Consider the following 26,701-nt stretch of genomic DNA (forward strand, 5'->3'; position numbering starts at 1 on the left):
TGCACACTTTTCGTAGAATTAATTAGCGCGTTACTCGAGAACGGTTTGTCCAATCAACTTAAATTCCATAACTTTTTGCCAGCATGGTCAGAAGATGATCTGAGCCAATTTTGGTGAAAATCAGACAAACTGTCTAGGACGAGTTCGAAAAAGTAGGTTTTACAAACAATAAATTATAGAAAAAAACTAAACCTTACGATTTTTTTTATTTTGGCATGACCCAAGGATTCAGAGAAAAAAAGAATTTTGATTTTACGGCTTAAGGTTCAAAAGTTATTAGCAAAAAGAAAGTGAAAATTTGGACAAGTGGTGGCACTAGAGAGTTTGAGTTAGAGACTCCAAACTTGCTATGGTTAATGATGGGACTGTCCTCTATCAGTGTGCAAAACTATACAACTTTCCCGAAAGCGGTTCTATGGGCTGCCATAGACTTGCTGCGGAAGAATAATAATAATAAGAAACAGAACGGATACAATAGGTGCCTACGCACTTTCGGTGATTGGCCCCTAATAAAATATTGTATCAATGCATTCTATGGCACCTGTAAACACTGCATGCATTCACTAGTGCAGGGGTGGTCAACATCGGTCCTAGAGAGCCACAGCCCTGCAGAGTTCAGCTAAGTTCACCCTAATCAAATACACCTGAACAAGGTAATTAAGGTCTAAGGGTTACTAGAAAACTAAAAGCAGATGAGTCTTTATAAAGGTTGGGTCAAAACTCTGCAGGACTGTGACTCTCCAGGCCCAATGTTGACCATCTCACCACTAGTGTTTTTTTTTTTTTATCTTTTTTTTTTCTTCTTCTTCAGTTGACTTCCACAAATTCTGTTCTGATTCTATAACATATTTAATTTAAAAAGGAAAAAAAAAGTGTTGTAATAAGATTATTGACTCACATAGCCTCCATTTCTGTAGCGACCATCCATCTTGTCTCCAGGCGAAGAGCTGAGGACATACTCCACCATACTCACACCCAGACCACCCCCCTCTGAACGCGGGGACAGTACTGAGCTTGCATCTCCGTTCCCATTGTAGCTCTGGCCTGGTCGCCTTTGCACCATAATGGGCTGAGAGACAGAATGATCTAGACACAGCAGAGGAAAATAATAACAATGGCTTTATGACAAAAACGAACCAGAAGACAGATTGATCAACAACTTCTTGTAGCTGATGATGATTTTATATCTTTACATTCATTATTTTATTCTATTTATTCTTTATACTGGAGCTACTACCCATTTAACTAAATAATCCAATGTATGCTTTAATGACTACAGTCAGTCAGACCAGTTCTTAAATCATTTTTTTTTTTCACATATCTGCAGGGTTTTTCCTGGCTCAAAATGAGGCAGAGGTGGTACCATCCTGATCATATGCACACATCGTACCGACCCTTTAACTGCCAGAAACATACATTATATACATGCAAAATATTTATGGTGTTTTAATAATCAGATGATTGAAGAAAATGACAATTTTAAAGTTATTTTTTTACAAAAACAAACCTGTTAAACATTACATTAAATACAACATAACAGCTAAAAAAAGGCCCTTTTGCAATATAGGTGAACATAAACATAACATTTTGTTAAACACATCATGAAATTAAAAATCTTTATCCACTCCTTACAGCCTCCTGGTCCGTGCACATCACATATTATATATATTAAAGTGTCTTTTTAGCGCCACCTTTTGACAAAACTTGGGGGTTAGTTTAAGCTACCAAACACCATATATATGCCCCCTTTTCCACCAAAATTACCAGGAACAATTTGCCCCAGGAACTTTTTTTCCAGGACATTTTTTTTCCCCAGACCTGTTGTGTCTGCTTTTCTATCGCAGTCTGAAGTACCGTAAAGATTAGGCAAATACTATGGTGATGTAGGACTGCGCACAACTTTGGGACCTGCGCCCTTGGCAGCTCGGACTTGGCAAGTTTGACTCGGGAGTGTGTTAGAACTCTCGGTAATGGGACAACGCAAATGGAATAGCGTACTTGATAACATCAGTCAGCTCGCCTTGGCTACAGCAGTTTTCCTCACTGTATTTACAATAAGACGAAATATCATAAACACCACTGCCTCTTATCGCTTTCATTTAAACATATTAATAGCCACAAAAATATGGTTAATGCAACGCGTATACACATTACAATTGACAAAAATTATATCAAACAGCACTGCCTCTTTTTGTTGTCATTTAAACATACATAGCTGCAGAAATGTAGGTCAGGGAACGTATTACAAGGAAACAAAATAACATATCAAACGGCATTGCCCATTTTAATTTTCATTTTAATAAAGTTGTAAATATATATACAAACATATAAAGTTATGAAAGCCAGCCCAAACAATATGACCTGGAAAAAATAACAAATACATGACACCAAAGATCAAGATTTACCCACTGTTAAGATAGCACCCGCTGTTCCCCTGCAGCTCACATCTTTGAAATCAGCGCATGTTCAGTGCCAAGTCCCAGCTCCAAAAGTTCCGGACCTTTGAATAAAGTACTACCTTGAAAGCAGAAACTTTCTGAGGGGCAAATTTCTACCCTGAACTTGATTTAGAGCCTGGTTCCTGGGGTTGGAAACACAGAGTACCGGCCCAAAGACCCAAAGGCCCAAAGTTCCTGGGTAAATTTCCTGTGGTGCAAAAAGGCTTATATATTGTTCTCATCAAGCTGACTTTCTAATTTACTTCCCAATTTACTTTCTAATTTACAGTCATTAGCTACAACACAGCATACCAACAGGAAGTCAGCTATTTTGGTTTGAATGTAGATTTTTGGAAAAATTAGGCTGTGGAATTTTTCATACCTATTCTAGGCCAATCACACAATTCACACCAAACTTTGTCAACATGATGCCAAGATACTGAAGATAAGTAATAAATTGTGAATGGACTTGGGATATCTTGAACAGTGTTGCCATGGCAATTTATTAAAGTAACAGTAAAAAGTAAAAACATACATTTTCTTATATCTTTAAAGTGCATTATCCAACCTCTTCAAAGCTTTTTACATATGGAAAACAACTGCAAGTCAGTCGCAAGTTGAAGTCGTTTACGAAACTATGGCCAGGTGGCGCAAAAGGACAGGTTGCAAACTGACTGGAATTATGATATTTTGTTTTGTAAATGGAGATCAAATAATGAAATAAACCAACAACAACATTATAATATAACATTACAACATCCTTAACCCTCACTGTATTTTTTTAAAAATGATTAATTTCAAAATGTGGGTTAGTTGTAGCCAACGCATCAATTACACAAAAAAAAGAAAACAAATTATACAAAGGCTCTTACTGCATGTTATGGTTATTAAACAGCCATTATGAAAACCACTGATATTACACAATTTCCTTACGTTATAATATTACTGTATTAAGGAGCTTTCATTTTAATCTACAGGCTCATAAAAGTTTTTGACCGAGAAAAAAAAAAAAAAAAAAAAGACCTTGGTCGTTGGTCCTCTGAACAGGGCTGCATGTTCATGAGACTCTATTCACGTCATAATTTACTCAAACTCAAACCAAAAAAAAAAAAAGTTGTCAAGATTAATAGGCCAAAAGTGCGACAGGAAAAAGGCCTGACAGGAAAAAAGCCTAGAAGGATATTAACTTGGAATTAGGGCTGCACGATTAATCGTTTTTAAACCGAAATCGCGATTTGAAAGGGTGCGATTTTCAAATCGCAAGAGCTGCGATTATTTCGATTTATTATCAAATGTGGTAACAAGCATTTAAGTCGTTTCTGACAGGTCGCTTCATGTGCACATTACGTCTTCATGCTTATATTACGTTTGATGCAGAGTTTAACCAATAGGGGGCATTTTAACACTGCATGTAGAGACATGCACAGGACGTATTTTTCAGTCCCGCGTCCGCAGAAATATGTTTATCTCGTTCAGTTCCCGCCTCGACATTCATGTTTTGTCCCGCTCCTGCCCGCATAAAAGTAACCTATATAGTTTTTCTCAGTACATCAATTGAATTTACATGAAACAGTTTTGTAACATCTCGTAATTTCACAAAACCCCAGCATAAACGCTCCTGATAAAATATTTGTTATATAGGCTAAGCATCAACATTCACAAACCACTGTTATTCTTAACAGAAGAGCAAGCATGAGCTACTGTGTGTATCCATAGCAGAATGCAAGTAGACAAAGCTAAAGTTGACATCTCAGTTCAAATGCGATCTCATAAAGCTCTAAAACAATGAATATTATGCACAATGAATCTTTCACGATGTCTACAATTCGTGTGTTTTAATTCGCGAGCACGCAATATTCAGCACTGTGCAAGAATGTTTGAGCAGTGAGTGGATTCTAACCTCTGATGACTGCCTATCCTTGTGCTTACTAATCATAGCTGTAAGTTATATACTAGTTGTTCTTGCTGCTTTTGTGCAATAGATTAATAACAATATTTGCTTTTTAGATAGCCTATTTCTATTTTGCGGGGGTCCCGCGAATCATTTTATTTTCCCGCGTCCCGAACAGCCGCACTCGCCCATCAAGTTTTGTCACGCGCCGCAGTCGGTTGCCTCGGGTCCCGCTATACTCCCGTAGGAGCGCAGGTCTCTACTGCATTTACTGAGCAAATAACGTTAACGTCATTTGGAAAAGATGAGCGGGAGCAGCGGCTCAACTTCCCAACAAAGTGTCTCTTAATGTAGGTTATCTTCAGTGTTTTACTGATGTAAAATTGTTCACAGTGTGTTTGGATTCCTAAAAGTTTAAGATTTTAATAATGTTTTATTATGGCATTTTAATTGTTAATTTTATTTAAGATACTGTAGTTATTTTCTTAATATGTCATGATAACTGACAACTTTATTTTAAAAAAGGCAACAATGTTTTTAAGAGGTTTTAAGTAAACAGTAGAACAGTGTAGCACTTTGTGATTATGCTTGGTCTTTCTTTGGTGCTGTTAAAACCACCATATCAAACCTATAGCTCTTTTATGAAATAGTAGTAAATCGCATTTTAAATCGCAAATCGCAATTTTGATCAGAAAAATCGCAATTAGATTTTTTCTCCAAATCGTGCAGCCCTACTTGGAATGGTTCGATTATATTTAAGTAGGTGTGCATTATGCCAAAAAAAACAACCAAACAAAACTATAGAAAATGTGGCTTATTGTTGAGTGTTATAGGCTAGGCCTAGTTCTAACACATATAGTCAACATTAAATGTCACAAATAAAACTTGCACTTAATAATTCACTGATGTATTTCACCAGGTCACACACACTTAATTACACAGCTGCTGTTGCAGCCATTAAAACGGTATAGTTTTGTTTTTAATTACAAAGTTATATTTCTTATTGTTTCATTATGAATTAATTTTAAAAAAAAATGTTATATTCATCCTTTTTTGTTTTAAGTGTTTGAGCGTGAGAGGCGTGGAGATGCCAGCGTGATCACTTGCATTTTGTTCTTCATAACAGTGGAAACAACTTGAAGTACGCCGCCATTTTTGCTCATGCAGATAAGACTTACACTTCATTCAGAACTGTAAATGATCTACCCTTTTTTGTGTGCACTCACAATAATCAACAAAATGTTATGCTTTTGTAAAATAGAGAACTAACAGGATGCGCTTTTTGCCATCTTGGTCTGTGTGAACAGGGACCCGTCAAGCTCGGGCTGAAATGCGAGGCTCTAAAATCAGGTGCAGTTTAGCTTTTCCGTGTCCAAAACTGATGGTTTATATTCACAATAAGCTACAGAATACATGTAAGACTGAATCCATTAAGGGCTAATAATGACAGTAAGATGTTAATAATGTGCTTTGGTTCATATTTAAGAAACAACTTAAAAAAAATCATAGTTATTTTTACAGAAAAAAAATTGTTGTTGTTCCATTAATAATTTTTATGTAATTTTGAAAAATAAATGGTGCTATTAACATTGGTGCTGTAAGGTAGTTTTGCTGTAGGCTATTCATCAAAAGTAGCATCAAAAATCAGCGTATTATTGTTAAAAATAATATATGAAATTATTAATACAGATTTGTGTATTCTGCAGTTCACTGGTTTATGTTACATCTTTTTTTTTTCTTTTAGATAGAGAATGTCCATTTTACACTGAGCAACCAGTAGTGTGACTGAATTCATTCCAGCTGAAGGGGGTTGGGGTTTGAGAGCAGTTCAGCTGTCAGAGAGACAAAAACTGTTGTTCTTAATTGATATGCTGCTTTGTCCTATTTTCAGTGTTGTTGTAATTGTAAATGCGGCAACGTTGCAGTCATTTTGGCAATACAAATGTAAAAATTCTCATTTTTGTGTTTTAGAGGAAAAATCAATGTTACGGATGTGACTATTCTGAAACCTGAATATAACCAACTATATGCAAACGCGTATAAAATGCTTTAAAAACTTTAAAAGGAGATGTCCAGAGGATATTTAATAGGGCTGCCCACTTAAGAATTGTCTAGTTACTAGTAATCACACTTTTATATTAAATTAACAGTTTATTAATCCATAATGACCCTTAATATATTCTGCGCTCAAGCACATGCATAAAGTTTGCCACAAAACACAGGCAGAAGTAGTCGATAATTATGAAAAAAGGAGACATTCATTATTCATTAATAAACTAATGTTTTCTTATCGGCTGCAAGATGAAATTCACAGTGCTGACTCTCATCTCCACAGTACAGAATGAGTCACTACAGTCCCCCGGATTCAGTTCGTACACAGCCCAGATGGTGGATCAACACCTAGAGACGACCTCTACAGCCCTAAATGTCAGTGGAGATCACATCAACTAGATGAGCCCCGGAGACGGATCATCAGTAAAGAACTCCTCAACTAGACGCCCGTTGGCGCAAGACCACGGGAACCAGATAAGTCCTTTGCAAATGTGACTTTGCTGCAACATGGAACTATTGTCCTATTTAATACTGTAAAGTTGCTTTAACACAACCCGTATTGTAAAAAGCGCTGTATAAATAAAAGTGATTGATTGATATAAGCACAGGCTCATAGGCTTGACACTTATCCTGTGTACTTATTTAAGAAATGCACACAACTTCATAAGTACTAAATTTGCATCTGTGTATATGAACTATATACATGAAAACATTAGTTAAGCATGTAACTGTGGTTCTGTGAATTCAGGATGACCGCCAGAGGCAGTATGAATACTTTGGATTATCGCAGCGCCAGCCAGATAGGTCGAGAGATTATACCAACAAAGTCACGTAGTGACGTATGCTGAGCTCTGGGGAGTTATAAGACACAGTAACTAAGCACTCCGCCTTGGTAAGCCTTTCTCGCGCATTCTGAGTGACGAAGAACTCTGGCGGTCATCCGGAATTCACAGAACCACAGTTACATGCGTAACTAGCATTCTGTTTCATTCCTACTGACCGCCAGAGGCAGTATGAATACTTTGGATGACACATACCAACATAATCAAGAGGAATGTTACCCACCTGATGCAAAATTTACGGCTGCTCCAAAGAACCGCCGAGCACACGGCATGATGAGCAGCAATGTTAACCTTATAAAACCTGGCAAACGTGCACGGAGAAACCCAGGTAGTGGCAGTGCAGATATCCGCCAAGGAAACTCCTCTAAAAGCCGCCCAAGATGAGATGGCTCTAGTGGAATGACAAGTTAAACCTGAGGGCAATGGTTTTCCTGCTGTTTTGTAAGCTAGTATAATAGCCTCCACTACCCAGTTCGACAATCTCTGTTTCGACACTGGAGCACCTTTCTTCACACCCCTGTAACAGACAAACAACTGGTCTGAATGTCTAAACTGAGCAGTAGTGTCTACGTAACACTTAAAGGCACGAACGGGACACAAAAGGTGAGCACTAGAATCAGACCCTGAAGCAGTCTGAAAAGAGGCCAGTTCAATGTTCTGATTTATGAACTGAGGAAGGAGGACTTTTGGTAGAAAAGAAGGATTGGGCCGTAAGACCACCCCGGAGTTATCCGGTAACCAACGCAAGCATAACTTACTGACAGAGCGCATGAAACTCACCAACTCGTTTTGCAGAAGCAACAGCCAACAAAAACACAGTTTTCAAGGATATCCATTTGATGTCACTGCTTTGCAAGGGCTCAAATTGGGATGAGCAAAGGAACGAAAGAACGAGTGGTAAATCCCATACCGGAAAATGAGGATTCCGAGCAGGTTTTAGACAGCGTGCACCCTTTAGAAAACTGCAGACAAGCCTGTGAGATCCAAGAGAAGATCCCTCAACTGGAACATGATGTGCAGAAATCGCAGCAACATACACTTTCAACGTGGAAGCTGCTCTACCCTCTTCCAGTAAATGTTGAAGAAATCTCAAGACATTCGGGATGTCACATGTTGCAGGATTGAGCGCACGCTCCTCACAACAAGCAGAGAAAAATTTCCAACGTGAAGAATAAATTTGCAGCGTGGAAAAAGCCCTAGCATTGGAGATAGTGTGAATAACTGCAGGGTCACAATGCTCCAGAAAAGGATTCATCCCAATGACCATACCCAAAGCTGCAGACGAGCTGGGTCCGGGTGCCAAACTCTGGCCTCCAGCTGGGATAGGAGGTCCTTTCTGGGGGGAAGTTGCCACGGAGTGCCTGTTAGAAGTCTCAGTAACAGAGGAAACCATGGTCTGGCAGGCCACCGTGGTGCCACAAGTAGAGAGATCCTGTGTAACATCTCCCATAACAGAGGGATTGGAGGGAACGCATACAGTAGGCAGCTCGGCAATTCGTGAGACAGTGCATCCTGACCCAAGGGACTGGAGACTTCGGTCTTTGCGAACCATAAGCGACAGTGAGTGGTCTTCTCAAAAGCAAAAAGATCCACCTCTGCCCTTCCAAACCATAGCCAGATCTCCTGCACTACATCCGGATGAAGCCTCCATTCTCCTGGATGCAATCGATTCCTGGAAAGAGCATCTGCTGTCTTGTTGCATGCTAATGATATATGAGCTACCCTCAGTGAAGCAAGCTGCAGCTGGCACCATGTCAGAATCTTGTGAGTGAGATGTAGAGACCTGCGGGACTTTGTGATGGAACACTGAACCAGGACTGGCAAGAAATACTTTAGAGCCATGAACACTGCACGTAGTTCCAGCAGATTAATATGTTCTTAGGCCTGTGTAGGCATCCATCGTCCACAAATAGGGGAGAGTGGGGACGGTTGCAACAAGGGGCAGTTGCAACATTGCTTATTTCTTCAAGCAGGAATAAGATACAGTGATAATATTCATACTGCACATGGTTTATTGGCCCCTCATACTTCCTGGAAGAAATCAGCCACATGTGGACAGTCCTTCTACCAAAAATCATTTTCTTTGTAAAAAAGTACTTTTTTTAAAGATGAGATTTTTGGTCATAGTGTCTAAGTTGTTTATGTGATGCATTGTAAAAACATAACATTTTAATCGGTGCGTTCTTAGCTTCTAATAGGCATAACTAGCATGTGTCAATGATATGTTGTAAAGCTAATATATCAATTTTTATCATGGCTATCACTGTAGTGACGGTTTCAACAGTGTGTTGCAACTGTCCCTACAGTGATAGCCATGATAAAAATGCTGTCCCTTACCACAATATTGATTTAAAAGCTTGCCATAAAATTACATAATTGTAATTTTATAATGATAATACTAAATGAAATGAACCCCTTTAATAGTTAGGTATCTCTACCTTTTTTTTAAGTAAATAGGTAAAAAAAATCTACTTGTTGCTTAATGTTTTTCATTTACTATTCTTTGTTTTTTTTTACAGCCAATTTAACTTATTAAAGACCCTGACTGTGCACAAATACAATAAAGAAATTGCAAAATTATATTTAAGAATGATTTAATTACATTTTATTGAATGTTGCAACTGTCCCCTATTGTGGGGACGGTTGCAACATTTCACTTTGTCTATTTAAGTGTAAATTGTATGTATATTACACGTTATGTACACATGTTTTAGCAATATGGGTGAGTAGCTGACAGATGTGGCTTTATTGTATTAAAATTTAGGCTAATACAAACAGTTTCTGAGAAACTAAAGGAAATGCAAAAAGTGTTGCAACCGCCCCCACTCTCCCCCACCTCTCCGATTCCATGTTGCCCCCCAGCCTATGCGGGAAGCATCGGTCGTGACACCCAGGGGCACTCCTGCCTTCAGAAACTCCACCTGTCTCCACCGCCTCAACGCACGTATGCAACTGTGAGAAATTACAACCAGCCGATGGAGATGTCGGGTGGGACTTAGCTGTAAGCTGTTGTTCCATAACTGGAGTGGTCTGAGGTGGAGTAAACCGAGGGGAATCACCACTGTAGCAGCCGTTAACATTCCTATTAGTCGCAGAACCATCCGGTAATGCAGAGACACACCTGGCCCAAAATGAGCCAAGAGTTGCAGGATGTTCGTCACGCGTTCCTGAGACAGGGAGGCAGACATTAGGCGGGAATTCAGAGTCATTCCTTATGAACGTAGTTAGGGTTGTTCCGATTCCGATACTAGTATCGGAAATGCCGCCGATACCACAAAAAAATCTAGCATCGGAATCGGCGAGTACTTGAACCCACGTACCGATCCGATACCATTTTCTTAAGATATAAGTTATTCCCGCTAGCAAATCAGAAGCCAGTTCTTCTTCGCGGCTCAGAATGCAAACAGTGTTGCCACAAGCAACCACTGTTTAGAGCAGCGAAGAAGAAATACAAATGTGCTAGCAGTTTGTCCGCTAAAACGGCGGCATGTCTCATATGTAGGGCTTTATGATTTCTGCGATGCGGAAAACACGGACGGAATCGCAGAATCCAGTCAAAATGGAACTTACAATTTAACGCGGAACGTCACGGAATTTGTCAAAGTTTGATGCATTAATCAAAGGTAGTTCATTACACTTAAATCAAATCGTGATATGGACTAATATTAAGCCAAAAACCGACTGTTTAAATATGAATTAATGCGTGGTTCTTTGTTAATGAATTGCACAGGCGCGTGGTTTGTTTACTCTATGTACTGAAGCGCGCGGGACACTTGCGGTAATATTAAAGGGCTCCAGACTGTGACCAATTTTTCTGCCAGTGTTACTAATTTTTGTGAGCGGTCACACTGGCGCGACCACCGCGTTGTTCAACTCATAAGCTCTGCCATTTCTGTCTCAGATGAGAAACATAAAATGGCACGCGAAACGAAAGTGAAACTAACACGACACGTTTGAGCTGCTCAGCGCTGACCGTTTATCAGCTTGGACTGCAATGCAAACAAACTTGCACAAACCCCGAACAGCTTTATTCGGGAGCCAACGTTGATTTTGCAACACTGTTACTGCTGCGAGATGCAGTGAGGAGCATTTGAAAATGCCGCACAATGAATAAGGTTGCTGCGAGATCTAGTGAGAATCTTTCAAATTCTGGCCAAAATTCTCTGTTATAAACAGGGCTGATGTACGTCAGAAAACCAGATTAGTAATACTAACTATATGAAAAAATATTACTGTCAAATGTATGTCATAAAATAAAAATACTCTAGTTCACTGTATATGTCATATAATAAAAGTTCAATGTCATATAATAAAAATACTCTAGTTCACTGTATATATCACTGTATATTTGTTTTATTAAGGAATAAGTCTGAAGCACACAATAAAATAATTTATTAGTATTATCTACAGCTGTATATACAATTACACACCCAGGTATCGGATTAGTACTCTGTATCGGCCGATACCCCGAGCCCAGGTATCGGAATCGGTATCGGGAAGGAAAAAAGGGTATCGGAACATCTCTAAACGTAGTGGTCTGTGCTGGAATGAGACAACTCTTTTTCTCGTTCACAGAAAAACCCAACTTCTGCACATGCCTCAAAAGCAGTTTGGAGTCTTGGATGGCCTGCTGTCTTGTGGGGGAACAAGCATCCAGATAAGGCAGAATACGCATGCCTCTCATCCAAAGATGAAATAGAGCTGCGCTCACACACCTTGTGAAGACGCGGGGAGCGAGAGAGAGGCCAAAAGGAAGAACCTTGAACTGGCAGGTTTGATTCTGGAAACTGAAACACAGAAACTTTGTGATGAACAGCAATTGGTACATGAAAGTATGCATCTTTCAGGTCGACACTCACAAACCAATCGTCTGCTGCCACAGACCTAAGAAATTCAGATGCCTCAAATCGAGAATTGGGCGAAACCCACCGCCCTTTTTCGGAACAAGAAAATATATGTTGAATAGAACCTGTCTCCCTGATCGAGGGGATGAACTTTTTCTATGGCTCCCTTCTCTAACAGTGAAAGGATTTCCAGAGAGAGAGCCATCAAATGAATTGTGTCTCTGATAACAGTTGGAACAATTCTTGAAAATTTGGGAGGTTGGCGGTGAAACTGTAGAGTATAACCCCTGCTTAGAGTTGACAAGACTCAGGGGTCTGCTGTGTTGGTCTTCCAGTACTCCAGCTGTTCTATTGAAAACATCTCAGGCTTTATGTGTGCGACCTTTAGTGGTTGTGGGGGGATGCTGACGGGGTCCTCCCGGCAACTGTCGCTGAGAAACTCAGGGCTGTCTGAAAAAAATGCTGGTTTGAGCAGATTGAGCATGTGACTCATCGAGTCCCAGACGATCAATTGCCATTCGGAGCACATCTAAAGTATCGTCAGAAGAAGACTGTATCTGTCCAGATGACTGAACTGACCCCTCACTAGACCCCTCTGCTGTTGGATGACCAGTGAAAACATCCTGAGGTGAGGGTTGCACAACATCCACAGTGCCCCTATGATCATTAAAAAAATGAATCCGAAGCACTCGTAGAGAGCACAGCCAAGTCAGAAAAACAAGGAGAATCAAGAAATTCCTCCCAGCTTCTTGATGGGTGGGCTGCAGCAGACGTCCTGCGTTTCTTGAAAAGCGGAGGGGTTACATCTAACTACATCTATAGGCGGCTACATATATGAAGAAAAAAAACACCTAACCCCAAAAAAATTCTAACAAAAGGTTTCTCAGCTGTTTTTTGTAGTATTAGGTGTCCTTAATAACATACTAAAAGTTTACCAAAGTTTGACCACTAGAAAGGTGTCATTTTCAAGATGGCGTCCAAGATGGGCAGAAAACCCTTAAAATATCCTAACTCCTTTATTATTTGACCTAGCCAAGTAATCTTGGTGTCTAACCCAATGTTTTCATCTCTTTAACCTGGCCTACACTTAATACATTTCACAATCCAAATCCGTTAAAGGATTGTTAAGCTGCATTATTTTAGGTCAACCGGAACCAGGGACACTTCCTATAACACCTGATGTACTCGTTGCATCAGAAGAAGAATGCCATCTACGCTAATACTAGTATCTTTCCTTCTTATTCCGAGGTCACCGTAGCCACCGATCATGTATCCAGATCAGACGTTCACTGCAGTCCCCCGGATCCAGTCTGTACCCATCAGCACCCAGAGATATCCTTTACAGCCCTGAATGTCAGCAGAGACCACATCAACTAGATGAGCCCCAGAGACAGATCATCAGTGAAGACCTCATCACCTAGACGGCCATCGACGCAAGACAGCGAAAACCAGATGAGTCCTCTCCAATCTGATTTTGTGGCAACTTGGAACTCTTGCATCTACATTAATATTAGTCTGTTTGTTTCTTATTCCCAGGTCACCATAGCCACCAGATCCAGTCCGTATCCAGATCAGATGGTCACTGCAGTCCCCCGGATCCAGTCCGTACCAAGAGGTGGATAAACACCTACAGCCGAATGTCAGCGGATACCGTGTCAACTAGAGGAGCCCCAGAGACAGATCATCAGAAAGAACTCCTACCCTAAACGGCCACCGGCACAAGGCCATGGGAACCAGATGAGTCCTCTCCAATTTGACTTTGCTGCAATATGGAACTTTTGCACTTTTATTGACATTTTATTTTATTATTTTAATACTGTAAGGTTGCTTTGACACAACTTGTATTGTAAAAAGCGCTGTATAAATAATCTTGACTTGACTTGACTTGACTATGAATCCATTGGACTCGTCTAAATTGCACAGACATGATTACATACTTATGGAATACATGATGTTGTGAGATTACTGTAAGGTTTTATCTTTGTTTGGGGTGAACCAGAGTTTTAAACAATTTAGCCTATGTCATGTAACTCCTACTCAGTACATGTTTTTGGACACATACAGCTCTTTTTTTTCTTCTAAAACACAGACTTGACATTCAATGTAAAAGTTACTGCACCCAAAAGTTCCTTAAATTGGAGCTGTATAACTTTGATCATAAAAAAAACTCTGAATTAGCCCGAACAGAGGCCTGTGTGTGAACCCTCTAAATGGTCACTTATTTCAAGTTGCTTTAATATATAATTGTACTTGTAATCACTTTCAGGTGCATCTCAATAAATTAGAATGTTGTTGAAAAGTTCATTCATTTCAGTAATTCAACTTAAATTGTGAAACTTGTGTATTAAATAAATTCACTGCACACACAGACTGAAGTAGTTTAAGTCTTTGGTTCTTTTAATTGTGATGATTTGCCTCACATTTAACAAAAACCCACCAATTCACTATCTCAACAAATTAGAATACTTCATAAGACTAATTTAAAAAAAAACTTTTTAGTGAATTGTTGGCCTTCTGGCAAGTATGTCCATTTACTGTATATGTACTCAATACTTCTTTTGCTTTAATTACTGCCTCAATTCAGCGTGGCATGGAGGTGATCAGTCTGTGGCACTGCTGAGGTGGTATGGAAGCCCAGGTTTCTTTGACAGTGGCCTTCAGCTCATCTGCATTTTTGGTCTCTTGTTTCTCGTTTTCCTCTTGACAACACCCCATAGATTCTCTATGGGGTTCAGGTCTGGTGAGTTTGCTGGCCAATCAAGCACACCAACACCATGGTCATTTAACCAACTTTTGGTGCTTTTGACAGTGTGGACAGGTACCAAATCCTGTTGGAAAATGAAATCAGCATCTTTAAAAAGCTGGTCAGCAGAAGAAAGCATGAAGTGCTCTAAAATTTCTTGGTAAATGGGTGCAGTGACTTGGTTTTCAAAAAAATACAGTGGACCAACACCAGCAGATGCCATTGCACCCCAAATCATCACAGACTGTGGAAACTTAACACTGGACTTCAAGCAACTTGGGCTATGAGCTTCTCCACCCTTCCTCCGGACTCCAGGACCACCCAAATTCTTGAATCGATTTTGCTTCACAAGCCTCTCAAGGCTGCGGTTCTCTCGGTTGGTTGTGCATCTTTTTCTTCCACACTTTTTCCATCCAACTTAACTTTGTTAACATGCTTGGATACAGCACTCTGTGAACAGCCAGCTTCTTTGGCAATGAATGTTTGTGGCTTACCCTCCTTGTGAAGAGTGTCAATGATTGTCTTCTGGAGAACTTTCAGATCAACAGTCTTCCCCATTATTGTGTAGCTTAGTGAACCAAACAAAGAGACCATTTTGAAGACTCAGAAAACCTTTGCAGGTGTTTTGAGTTGATTAGCTGATTTGCAAGTCAGCATATTCTAATTTGTTGAGATAGTGAATTGGTGGGTTTTTGTTAAATGTGAGCCAAATCATCACGATTAAAAGAACCAAAGACTTAAACTACTTCAGTCTGTGTGAAATGAATTTATTTAAAGGGGTCATCGGACGCAAAACTAACTTTTAGATTTTGTTTGAACATTAATGTGTGTTGGCAGTTTGTGTACACAACCACCCTACAATGATAAAAATCCACCCAGTGGTATTTTTTTTAATCTTTAAAAGTAATATCCCCTTTTTAAAATTGGGTCATTCTCAGCTTCTTGTCGTTGTGACGGAACACCAACAGAGGCCACTCCCACGATAGTAGATTGACATGAGCGTCTTACCTTAGATCCGCCCTCACCGAGCTGAAACAGTCCTCTGAAACAGAGGTAGAGGACAACGTTACTTTCGTTATTAAAAGGAAAGCGCCGATCCCGATCTACATATGCGTCTCTGTTCGTGTGAATCTTAATAATGTGCTCGTTGGCAAGTTTCGCCAATGAACACGGCTAAATGCAGCTAAACGTGGCTAAACTAAACATTACAGATCCTAATCCCTCAGCAGAGAGGGGCGGGGCGAGCAGAGCTCAATTGCATTTAAAGGGCCCATGCGATTAAATGAGCTGATATTTTGCAGAGCTGATTTTGACAAGGTAAAAGGGTGTTTTTTTACACTACTATTCAGAATTTTTAACCAAAGTATATTACAGACTTTTCATTAAGACCCTAAAGAATCATATGAACTTGTGGAAAATGGGCATCCGATGACTCCTTTAATACACAAGCTTCACAATTTGAGTTGAATTACTGAAATAAATTAACTTTTCCACGACATTTTAATTTAGATATTTATATTTTAATTTTATAATTTACCTGTATCTATCATGCAAATATGCTAATTAAAATATTACATGGCCAAAGCATGTATCAGGCACCAGTATTCCTGGTCTAGGAGGAATACAAAGGAGTAATGGTAATTTTAAGGACCTGACGGCCGCCATTTTGAAAATGGGGCCTTTCTTGGAGTCAAACTTTGGTAAACTTTTAGTATGTTTTTAAGTACATCTGATACTACTGTAAACCACTGAGAAACCTTTTGTTAGAATTTTTTTGGGGTCAAACCATATTTGCAGCTGACTACTACATCTAACATAGCTTCTTACTATTAACACCCTCAGATAGCACCGTAAGGTCAAGCGGAGAGATGGTAATCACACAACTAAGTTAGCCTGAAAGCTCAAGAAAAAACGATTCCTCCGGATAAAACAGACAGGTAATGCCAACAAAAAAACTTGCGAAGAGAAAAAAAAATATATATAACTAAATGGATGATGGATCGAACCAAGGGCAATGTATAAACTAAAATTCAAGGAAAAACACTCGAGACAACAGAATATATAATAATTATGTTAACGGTAGACCGCTAATTTATAGGCGTGGATAACACCAGTCACCGGATCGCACCGAGAGACATAGACAAAACAGACAGAAAAATAATTAAAAAAAAACTCACCAAAACCGCTGCGGAAAAATTCCAAATCCTTTGAAAAGGCATAGAAGCGTGCTGACACAGCTTGTGAGGACGATATCTCACTTAAAAAGAACGACCCATCTCAATCAGGCAAGAAAGCAAAAGAGGCGGAGTGCTGAGTTACTGTGGCTTATAACTCCCCAGAGCTCAGCAAACGTCACTACGCGACTTTGTTGGTATAATCTCGACCTATCTGGCTGGCGCTGCGATAATCCAAAGTATTCATACTGCCTCTGGCAGTCAGTAGGAATGAAACAGAACTTCTTGTTATTGAACTGTTGTATTAAATCAATATTACATTTGCTTACTCCCTTAACAATTGTTTAAATCTGTCGCTCTCCTTATCGCGTTCTGTGGGCGCACAGACAATGATCTAAACTAACTCTGCATTCTCTGCTAATTACCTGACTGTGAATGATGCGAGCGGCGTCACTATGTTGTCAAGGAGAAGCTGCAGCCACGGCCGGGATGATTTTTGGTGTGCCGGCAGAACAACAACAACGCGCTATACGTTTTTCCCCCCTCATTTTCTCTAATTGATGGAAATCCGTCGTAGCGACGGAGAACTCTAATACCAGAGTTTTAATAACGTTAAAAAAAAGGTTTAATATTTATGAATTAGATTATTAACTTGTACATTTCATTAGGAGTATATTGCACTTATGCAGTTATAAGTGGCTGTGATATCTGATACGTCACACCGCATCTGGTGTGGACAGGTAAATTGCTTGTCGCTGGAATCATCACGTCGCGTGTAGTTAGGACACATGTAATTCTTCACTGCACATCTTTAGCAAATCCTGACAGTACTATTTTAAAGTGCTCCTATTATCAACCAGCTATGATGAGAATCACAATGTTACAAAATTTGACTTTAAAAAAGTAAATGAAAGTCAGGAAAAAAAAAAAGGTACAATATTGTGTACTTAACAGCTTTAGCAAGTGAAATAACTACCAATTCCATAATGCATTGGGAATGACAAAGAAATCATTAATTAAAGATTCAAGAATTAAAGATTCATTAAAATCTATTCACTATAAGAACTATTATTAACAGTTATTAAAACGATATTAAAATTAGTTTGTTTTATCTATAGAAACATTATATTTTAAGTTTGCTGAAAAAAAATGGCATGCTTTAAAAAAAAAGGCACAACCAATTAACAACCTCAGAACTGATAACTGGTCTGTAGTTAAAGGTTATGAATTTTGTACAATCCCTTGTACAATTTTTGAAGTTTGTATCATTGATTCTGTCACTTCCCTGTGAATACTGTGAATCTGCTTTAAAACAAATCTTTATAAAATCTATAAAAATGTTAACAACCCATAACTATTTGGGGATATTAAATTATAGGCAAAACAAGTTTACAGCTAAATATATTTGGTACGCCTTTAGTATAAACTTAAGTGAGCCTTTTCTGAAGCATGTGTCAAACGTCTCCGATTTTATCTCAGCATGAATATTTCTTCAGTTTCATTTTATGATCAAAACATAGTAGCATTTTAGAAGAACTTACGGGAAGAACCCCAGGCATTCTCTCTCCATTCTTCACCCAGCAACATCCCTTTACGTCCATCTTTAGCCAATTCATCTGATTCCCACAATTTTTTTGCAGGAAGTAGCTGCAAAAAAGGTCAACGTGGCATTCACTTTTTGCAAAGTATATGCATACAAACAACCGGAAAACACTAGTGGAATTAGCATACATTAAAGGAACACTCCACTTTTTTTGGAAACAGGCTCATTCTCCAACTCCCCCCGAGTTAATAAGTTGATTTTTACCGTTTTGAAATCCATGATGTTCTGGCGATATCACTTTTAGCATAGCTTAGCACAGATCATTGAATCCTATTAGACCAATAGCATCGCGTTCAAAAATGACCAACGAGTTTCCATATTTGTTGTATTTAAAACTTGACTCTTCTGTAGTTATATCGTGTACTAAGACCGGTGGAAATGCAAAGCTGCGAGTTTCTAGGCTGATAAGATTAGGAACTACACTTCCATTCCGGCGTAATAGTCAAGGAAGTTTGCTGCCGTAATATGGCCGAAGCAGGCGGAGTATTATCAGAAATGAGTTCCCAGCTAGTTTAGCATTTGCACATGTGCTGCGTGGTATTACTGCTCCTGCTTCAGCCTTATTACAGCAGCAAACTTCCTTGACTATTACGCCGGAATGGGAGTGTAGTTCCTAATCTTATCAGCCTAGAAACTCGTAGCTTTGCATTTCCACCGGTCTTAGTACACGATTTAACTACAGAAGAGTCAAATTTTAAATAGGACAAATATCGAAACTCGTTGGTCATTTTTGAACGCCATGCTATTGTTCTAATAGGATTCAATGATCTATGCTAAGCTATGCTAAAAGTGATATCGCCAGAACAGGAGAACTGCTGAATGGATTTCAAAACGGTAAAACTCAACTTATTAACTCGGGAGGAGTTGGAGAATGAGCCTATTTCCAAAAAAAGTGGAGTGTTCCTTTAAAGTGGTCATTGACTGCATTGACTGTTTAAACTTAAATGTGTGTTGTCAGTGTGTGTATACAACCACCCTATAATAATAAAAATCCACCCATTACTTTTTTTTTTTAAATCCCGAGCATGATGACCCCTTTAAAGTATTACAGGGAACTCAACTCTTGTGATACTTGTAAAAAAGGATGCAAAAGGATTATTAGACTTAGAATTATAATAACATGGCTTTGTAAAGACTCTAATAACATACCTCACCCATTCCACGAGACTCCAGAGCCAAGGCTTGAAAGTCATAATTCATCTCATCCACAGTGCGCACCTACAGAAAAAGAACATTTGACACTTGTTCCAGTTTTGCAAACTTTTATGTATGTAAGGGATAATGGATGGCTAGCTGTGCATGAAATAATTTTAATGCACAACGTGGAGGCCAAGAACCACCCAATGTGAAGTGTACTATAATTGTTTAATGCACAGCTAGCCATGCATTATCCTGCTTATACCATGGTTATTTGCCAGCATTGATTAATTAAAGCTGTCCATGATGTTTTCAACGCAATATTTGACCAGAAGGGTAAAACTGATGGTTATTTTGTTAGGTGCGGCTCGTTAGCTCTAGAATTCTGCCCGCTTCAAATCAGACACAAAGATAAAATACTTCAGTAAGATCATATTTATTTGAATGAATTATAATATTTATTTGAATTAATTAATCAAGAGAGAGGACGAGAGAGAGAGATGACAGTTGTGTGTGTATTACCTGTGTCTGTGCATCTCTCTACAAACAATGATGCTGTGTTTTGTTACTTCAAAAACAGCAATTTTACCACCTTGTTGCTGAGGAACATAATGTAGCGATGTAGTATCTAGGCTATTTTATTAATAAAAAGTTGCTGGGAAAGTGCTGACAACAAGTTTCTGTGTGTAAGTTTCTGTATATATATATATATATATATAAATAAAATGAATAATAATGAATTTATATATTCATCAAACAGTCTCTATAAATCTAATCCCACTTCATAAATGAAAGCATATCTGAAGTAAAACACTTTTTTTCCTGCACTATGCTTGGTTTTTTCAAAAGGTGCCCAGATCTTAGATTTAAAAATAGTGGGTGCATATATATTTAACGCGTTAATAACTCGTTAACACAAATTAATTTTAACGGCACTAATTGTATTAACGCGCGATTAATGCAGCGCGCATTTTCTGTTTGACCCACTACCTAGCAGCTAAAAAAATGGATGTACAATGTTGCCAACCTAGCGAAAAGTGTCTAGCAACAATACATAAACACATAATTGGACAAACCTAATATAGTTTCTGAGGCTCTCCAGTTTTGCCGAATGAGCGCGAGGTCTCCCAATGCGCGCGCACCTCCCTCTCTTTATATCTGTGTCTGCTCTGTTCAGCGAGCGGCAGTGGAGCAGCGCTTTTAGTTAAACCAGATATTCTGTTGCTTCCAGTGCTTGAAGTGGGCCGGTACACAGGCATGTCTGTATTTTATCCTTTTGCGTACCGGCACTTCTGCCATATTTAACGAATGCAAGCGGAGTCGGTATACGTTATTGGTGCTGTGGGGTTGATGCGTAAAGCCACATACGAGTATGCAAGCGAAAACGGCGTATTAAATGCACGTCAAACATGCATAATTGCATATCATATGCACGCCAAAGTTAATTTCAGCTTATTAATAGCACAGCAAATAGAAACAGAAAATTGTGCTAGTGCGCATTTTCATGAGACCAGGCTCTCGAATCAGTACATTATAACGAAAACAATACCTTAAAAAAAAATAAAAGAAGCAGGTTTTTGGGATCACATAACTTTAAACGGGTAAACTCCTAAAAAGTCAAAGGATCGTGAAGGCATTCAAACAGGAAGTTAAAAACAACGATAATAATGCAGAGAATAGTGACTTATGTCCAGATGCCTGTAAATTATTCTTTTCAGCGATTGAATCATGATCATAATTCAGGATTTTTTTCAGTTATTATTTCATATTACTTTGGTTGTCTGATAACAGAAATACTAAATTATAACAATGGAAACTGTTTTTTTTTTTTTTTTTGAGAACTTGGCCTCATCAAATGACAGTATATGGGCACCTAAAGGCAAACAAATGTAATAATTATTGTACATTTTGCATGTTCAGAAGAAGTGAGCTGCCCTGTCCTGCAAATAATGTAAACAGTGGTTTCACTAATAATAAACACATATTTGCTTAAAGCATCCATATTTGTCCATGCCAATGTTGATTAGAGTATTAAAAACTTTAAAAGGTATTAATTTAAGGAACATTGAGAACAGATAAAAATGTGCGATTAATCACGAGTTAACTCATGGCAACCATGCGATTAAAAAATAATAATCGATTACATACATACATACATACATACATACATACATACATACATACATACATACATACATACATACATACATACATACATACATACATACATACATACATACATACATACATACATACATACATACATACATACATACATAGTTGCAATCAAAATTATTCAACCCCCGAGAGGTCGAGGTTTTGTACTTTGACACACAACCTTTTCTTAAGATGCGGGACTTTATAAAAATTGCAACTACAACAGATTACTGACTTATTACAATTGTTAATAATGTCAATTTATAATGTAGTATTTTGGAGTTCTATGATTTTTTTTTATGACAAAGCTATAATTATTCATCCCCTATTGTATGGAGGGGAACAAATTTGTCTTAAAACAAAATTAAATCTTTAGAAACTCTATTAGAAACTCTACAGAATTAGCTTGAGCTGTTACACATACATATAGTTAGTCCATGCATGTGCTGAAGTAGCTAATAAAGAAATAATTTTATTACTTTGTCTAAGGCTATATGAAGATTTTCAAGACATTAAAAGTTTCTAGAGACACAGCTGGCAGCCTTGTTCCTTAGTTTAAAATGTGTTGTACCAAAAAACCTTTGAGGCTTGCACAAAAAAGCACAATATCATAAAATGTTTGATCAGAACAACTGACAAAAACCTGCAATGTACAGCCAAAGACTTGCAAAATGACCCAACAAAAGGAGGAAAAACATTTCAATGCAGTGTATAAAAAGAACAATAGACATGTATGGCCTTCATGTTGAGGTATCTTGCCAAACACCACTCTTGACCAAGAAGAACAAAAAGACTGACTTGAACATGCTAAAATTCATTTGGATAGACTTGTGGAGTTCTAGAAGAATGTTTTATGGAGTGATGTGACCAAACTGTAACTTTTTGGACCCATGGATCATCAGTATGTCTGGAGCAAAAAATATAAGCAAAATTCTTTGACAGGAATTGTGATGCCTTTGGTGCAAAGACTGAAGCTAATGATCAATGGACAATCATCCATCCAAATCTACTTCATTCAGAGATCATTCATTCAAAATATTTGGTTGAATTTGATGACAGCTGTGGCAGTAAAAACCAAAGATTATCAGTAATCTGAAAGCTTTTTCAGACAAGGAATGGGCCAAGATTGCAGTAGAGTGGTGACAAAAGCTTTTAAGCACTTCCAAGCAGCGTTTATTGGTGGTTTTAAAGAATAAAAAAATTCCAAGATGTTCATGTCTTTCTTTCTTCAGTCGTAAAGAAATTATGTTTCTTGAGGAAAACATTTCAGGAATTCTCTCTATATAGTGGTCTTCAATGGTGCCCCCAAGTTTGAACCAAAATGCAGTTTTAATTCAGCTTCAAATGGATCTGAACGATCCCAGCCGAGGAAGAAAGGTCTTATCTAGCAAAACAATGTCATTTTCTAAACAAATTGACAATTTATATTTTTTTTACCTTAAATGCTCATCTCTGTGATGCACATGTGTAGTCTGTGTAATCTGGGTCAATACATTTAAGGCATGTTGAAAATCAAAATCATCCTACATCGCTGTTTTACCTTTTTTTGTAAAGGGCGTTTTTTGCATGTTCACTTTGTAAACACTGGGTTGGTACTTCTGCAATGAAATATGATGATTTTGAAGTTGGGGAAGAAAACAAGATGGGAGCTTTGACATACCCTAGCTGTCTTGAACCGAAAAAAACAGTTCTCGCAGACAAAGACAACACAAGTGTTTGAGGTTAAAAAGTATATAAATTGTCAGTTTGTTTCAAAAATGACAGATCGTTTCACTAGGGGTGCTTCTTAATATCCCTCCTTGTTTCCTCGCTCCTCCGTCCTCCATCCTATGACCCGGAAACCGATCGAGCTCAGCCATCTTGTAGGACATCTCAATTCTCTAATTGCACCGCGAGGAGGCGAGGATCGAGGAGGCTTCCTGAGGAGTCTTGAGCGAGGATACACAAGTGTATCCTATGCGGAAGTGTTTTATCGACTAAATGTGACGCACTCCTCCCCCTTCAGATATGTCTTAATAATTAACATTTATATTTTACCTCTGCAGTGTAAATAATGTCATATTTAAACAGGGCATCTTGCTTTGGTAATAATAATTATGAATGCCTTAAATAACGAACTTTAACAACATATGGGCAGATCCCTTTAGCGCAGATGATGACGCTTTGAAGTGACGCATGAGTGGTCAAGAATATTCCAATGTTCATCCTTTGATTCCTCCATCCTCATTTCCTTTCCTTAAATCCGTCCCTTGTAGCCTAAGGGGGTGGAGCTAAGACATGAGGAAAGGAAGCAAGGATAGGAAAAGAGGATGCAAAAATAAGAAATGAGAAGCACCCTAGGTAAGACCCTTCATCCTCAGCTGGGATCATTCAGAGCCCTTTAAAGCTGCATTTAAACTATATGGAGTGAATTCCTGAAATGTTTTCCTCGAGAAACATAATTTCTTATCGACTGAAGAAAGAAAGACATGAACATCTTGGATGAATAATTTTGATTGCAACTGTATACATATATACAGAAAGAGAGAGAGAATTTATTGGCAAAAACAGATAACTCAGTTTTGTTTTTTCCATTTTCAAAAATATATTTTTTTATGTTATGTTTTTATTGTGTTCTATTGTGTTAATTAGATGTATTATTTTTTATTATTATTATATTTTCATTTAATTACACAGTGCTTAGGTTGAGGTCTTTACCTGGTCAACATGGTTTCCATCACCAGTGGGCCAAACGGTGTTTGCTTGCAGTGCAGACACCTAACTGCTCCCCAGGCTGCCTTTGAAAAAAATATCCCACAGTGGCATCATCTTGGGAACGACCGCTCAGTGGAGGCTGAGGGGTGCCAGGGTTGGGATTTGCCACCCGGTCCATACCTGGCAGAGGGTGAGCTCCTCCAGGTCCCTGCCCACCACCTCCTACAGCGGCTAGAGAACTCCCCGCATGGACTCTGACCCCTCCGGTCTCTGGCGCACCATTTGCGTGCAGCATCCCGCCTCGCGTCTCCTGCCAGGCCACGTCATTCATACCTAAGATGCTGCATGGAATGCTCATTCCACGGAAAACCTACAGAAAAATGTACTGTTTTTAAAGCCCAGGGAAGTTGGAATTTAAAAAAAATTATGCCTCCATGAGATTAATGATTAAAGTTCATTTTGTTCAACAATAACCGACTAAATTGTGTATCTTGAACCATTTGAAATACCAGAATCACTGTGAAATAAAACTAATGCAGAAGAAAATCACACATGGGTTATGCAAAATCTTGCTACACTGAAATAGTTCTACATAAAAAAGCCAACTGTTAAATATAATCAGCCAACTGCAGTCACGTTAAGGACTACATTTTAGTAATAACTATGTTGTGTGTGTGTGTGTGTGTGTGTGTATGTATGTGTATGTATATATATATATATATATATATATATATATATATATGTGTATATGGGCCAATCTACAGAAGTGGGTCCAAAATCAGAGTTAGAAACATCTTGAAAAAAAATTTTCCTTCTCTAAAAATGTATTTTTCTACACATTTCTAGTAATTGTGCAGTAAATTCTCATGAATATCTCTGTTCTCTCCACAAATTTGTCACTACCAAAATCAGTAATAATAATTTAATTTAGAAGGGTTATATTGACATATTAAGATTTTGCTTACATCTACATTGTAAATATATATATTTGTGCTATTTTATTAACATTTTTTTAAATCTATAACAAGTATATTTTTAACAATATTTATAGTGTAATTTATAAGATTTGTTGTATTTTGAATCCAAATTTTCTTTGTAAAAGGCAAAAAGTTGATCGTACTGACTTTAAATTTAAGGATTCATTAGTTTGAATATACATCAAACCAAAAACTATCATAACATCTTAGTTGATAACTCAATATACTTTATTTTTGACAAACATCCCATGTTTCGGTAGTGACAGCACATTTTCGATAGTGACAGTAATGCTTTTGGTAGCAACCACATCACATTACAGAATTTAACTCCCAAACTAAAATACAACCAAAATTTCAATTTAAAAAAAAAAAAAATGCAAAACTGTACTAAAATTTTGTTTATTTCCCCAAATATGAGGATTATGTGTTCGCTTTTGTCACTACCGAAAACAAAGATGAAATATTTTTGTAAGCGAAACTCACCAAATGTTTCAGTAGTGACTGTTTCAGTAGTGACAGTCTCAGATACTTTTGAATCTAGCTCAAAGATGCTAATCAGCACACAGTTCTGAACAGTGGTATACATATAAAAACTAAATGTTATGGAATAACTCCCAAAAAAGTGTGCTTAACTGCAGAAAAAAGGTGTTCTTTAGTGATGTTCCTTAACATTACACACAGATTTTTCTGACTTTTCAAGACATTTACCTCAAAATGATGAGAAAATATTCTATAGGTTTTAACTTCACTTATAAAAAAAAAAACTACTTTTCAAAAAAAAAAAAAATTATAAAAAAAGATGGAATTGAGGGGTAAGTGTTCTGGGGCCGGTTGCACCAGCTGTGCATAAGTTACAACTTAGCCTAGTTGCGACGTAAAGGGACACTAAGTTACAACTTACGCACTACTAAATATTTTTGCGTTGCACCATTAAACTTAGTTTCAACGTAACTCTACGTATAAACTAAATATTTACGGAAGCGTCTGGTCAGGAATAACGGTTGGAATAAAATAGCAGACTGAGTGAACTGCATCAATATGCTCTTTTTTAAACCGACAACCTTCAATCATTTAGGCATATATGATGCTGCTGACATTTACACTCACATACATATTAAGAGAGAGAACAAAATGTGAATAAAGGTAATT

At 38.1% G+C, this 26,701-nt stretch overlaps 1 protein-coding gene across 1 annotated transcript in view; it reads right to left on the bottom strand.

The window, feature by feature from the left end:
- pum2 (pumilio RNA-binding family member 2) overlaps nucleotides 1-26,701 on the bottom strand; it is a 93,596-nt gene that overhangs the window by 66,068 nt on the left and 827 nt on the right. The window contains 5 exon segments of the mRNA XM_073852982.1: nucleotides 899-1,086; nucleotides 18,526-18,631; nucleotides 19,737-19,805; nucleotides 24,579-24,611; nucleotides 24,613-24,945. Coding sequence (XP_073709083.1) covers nucleotides 899-1,086; nucleotides 18,526-18,631; nucleotides 19,737-19,805; nucleotides 24,579-24,611; nucleotides 24,613-24,933 — 717 coding nt within the window. The 5' untranslated portion in view covers nucleotides 24,934-24,945.

Source organism: Garra rufa, chromosome 13 (assembly GCF_049309525.1).
Source record: "Garra rufa chromosome 13, GarRuf1.0, whole genome shotgun sequence".
NCBI lineage: Eukaryota > Metazoa > Chordata > Actinopteri > Cypriniformes > Cyprinidae > Garra > Garra rufa.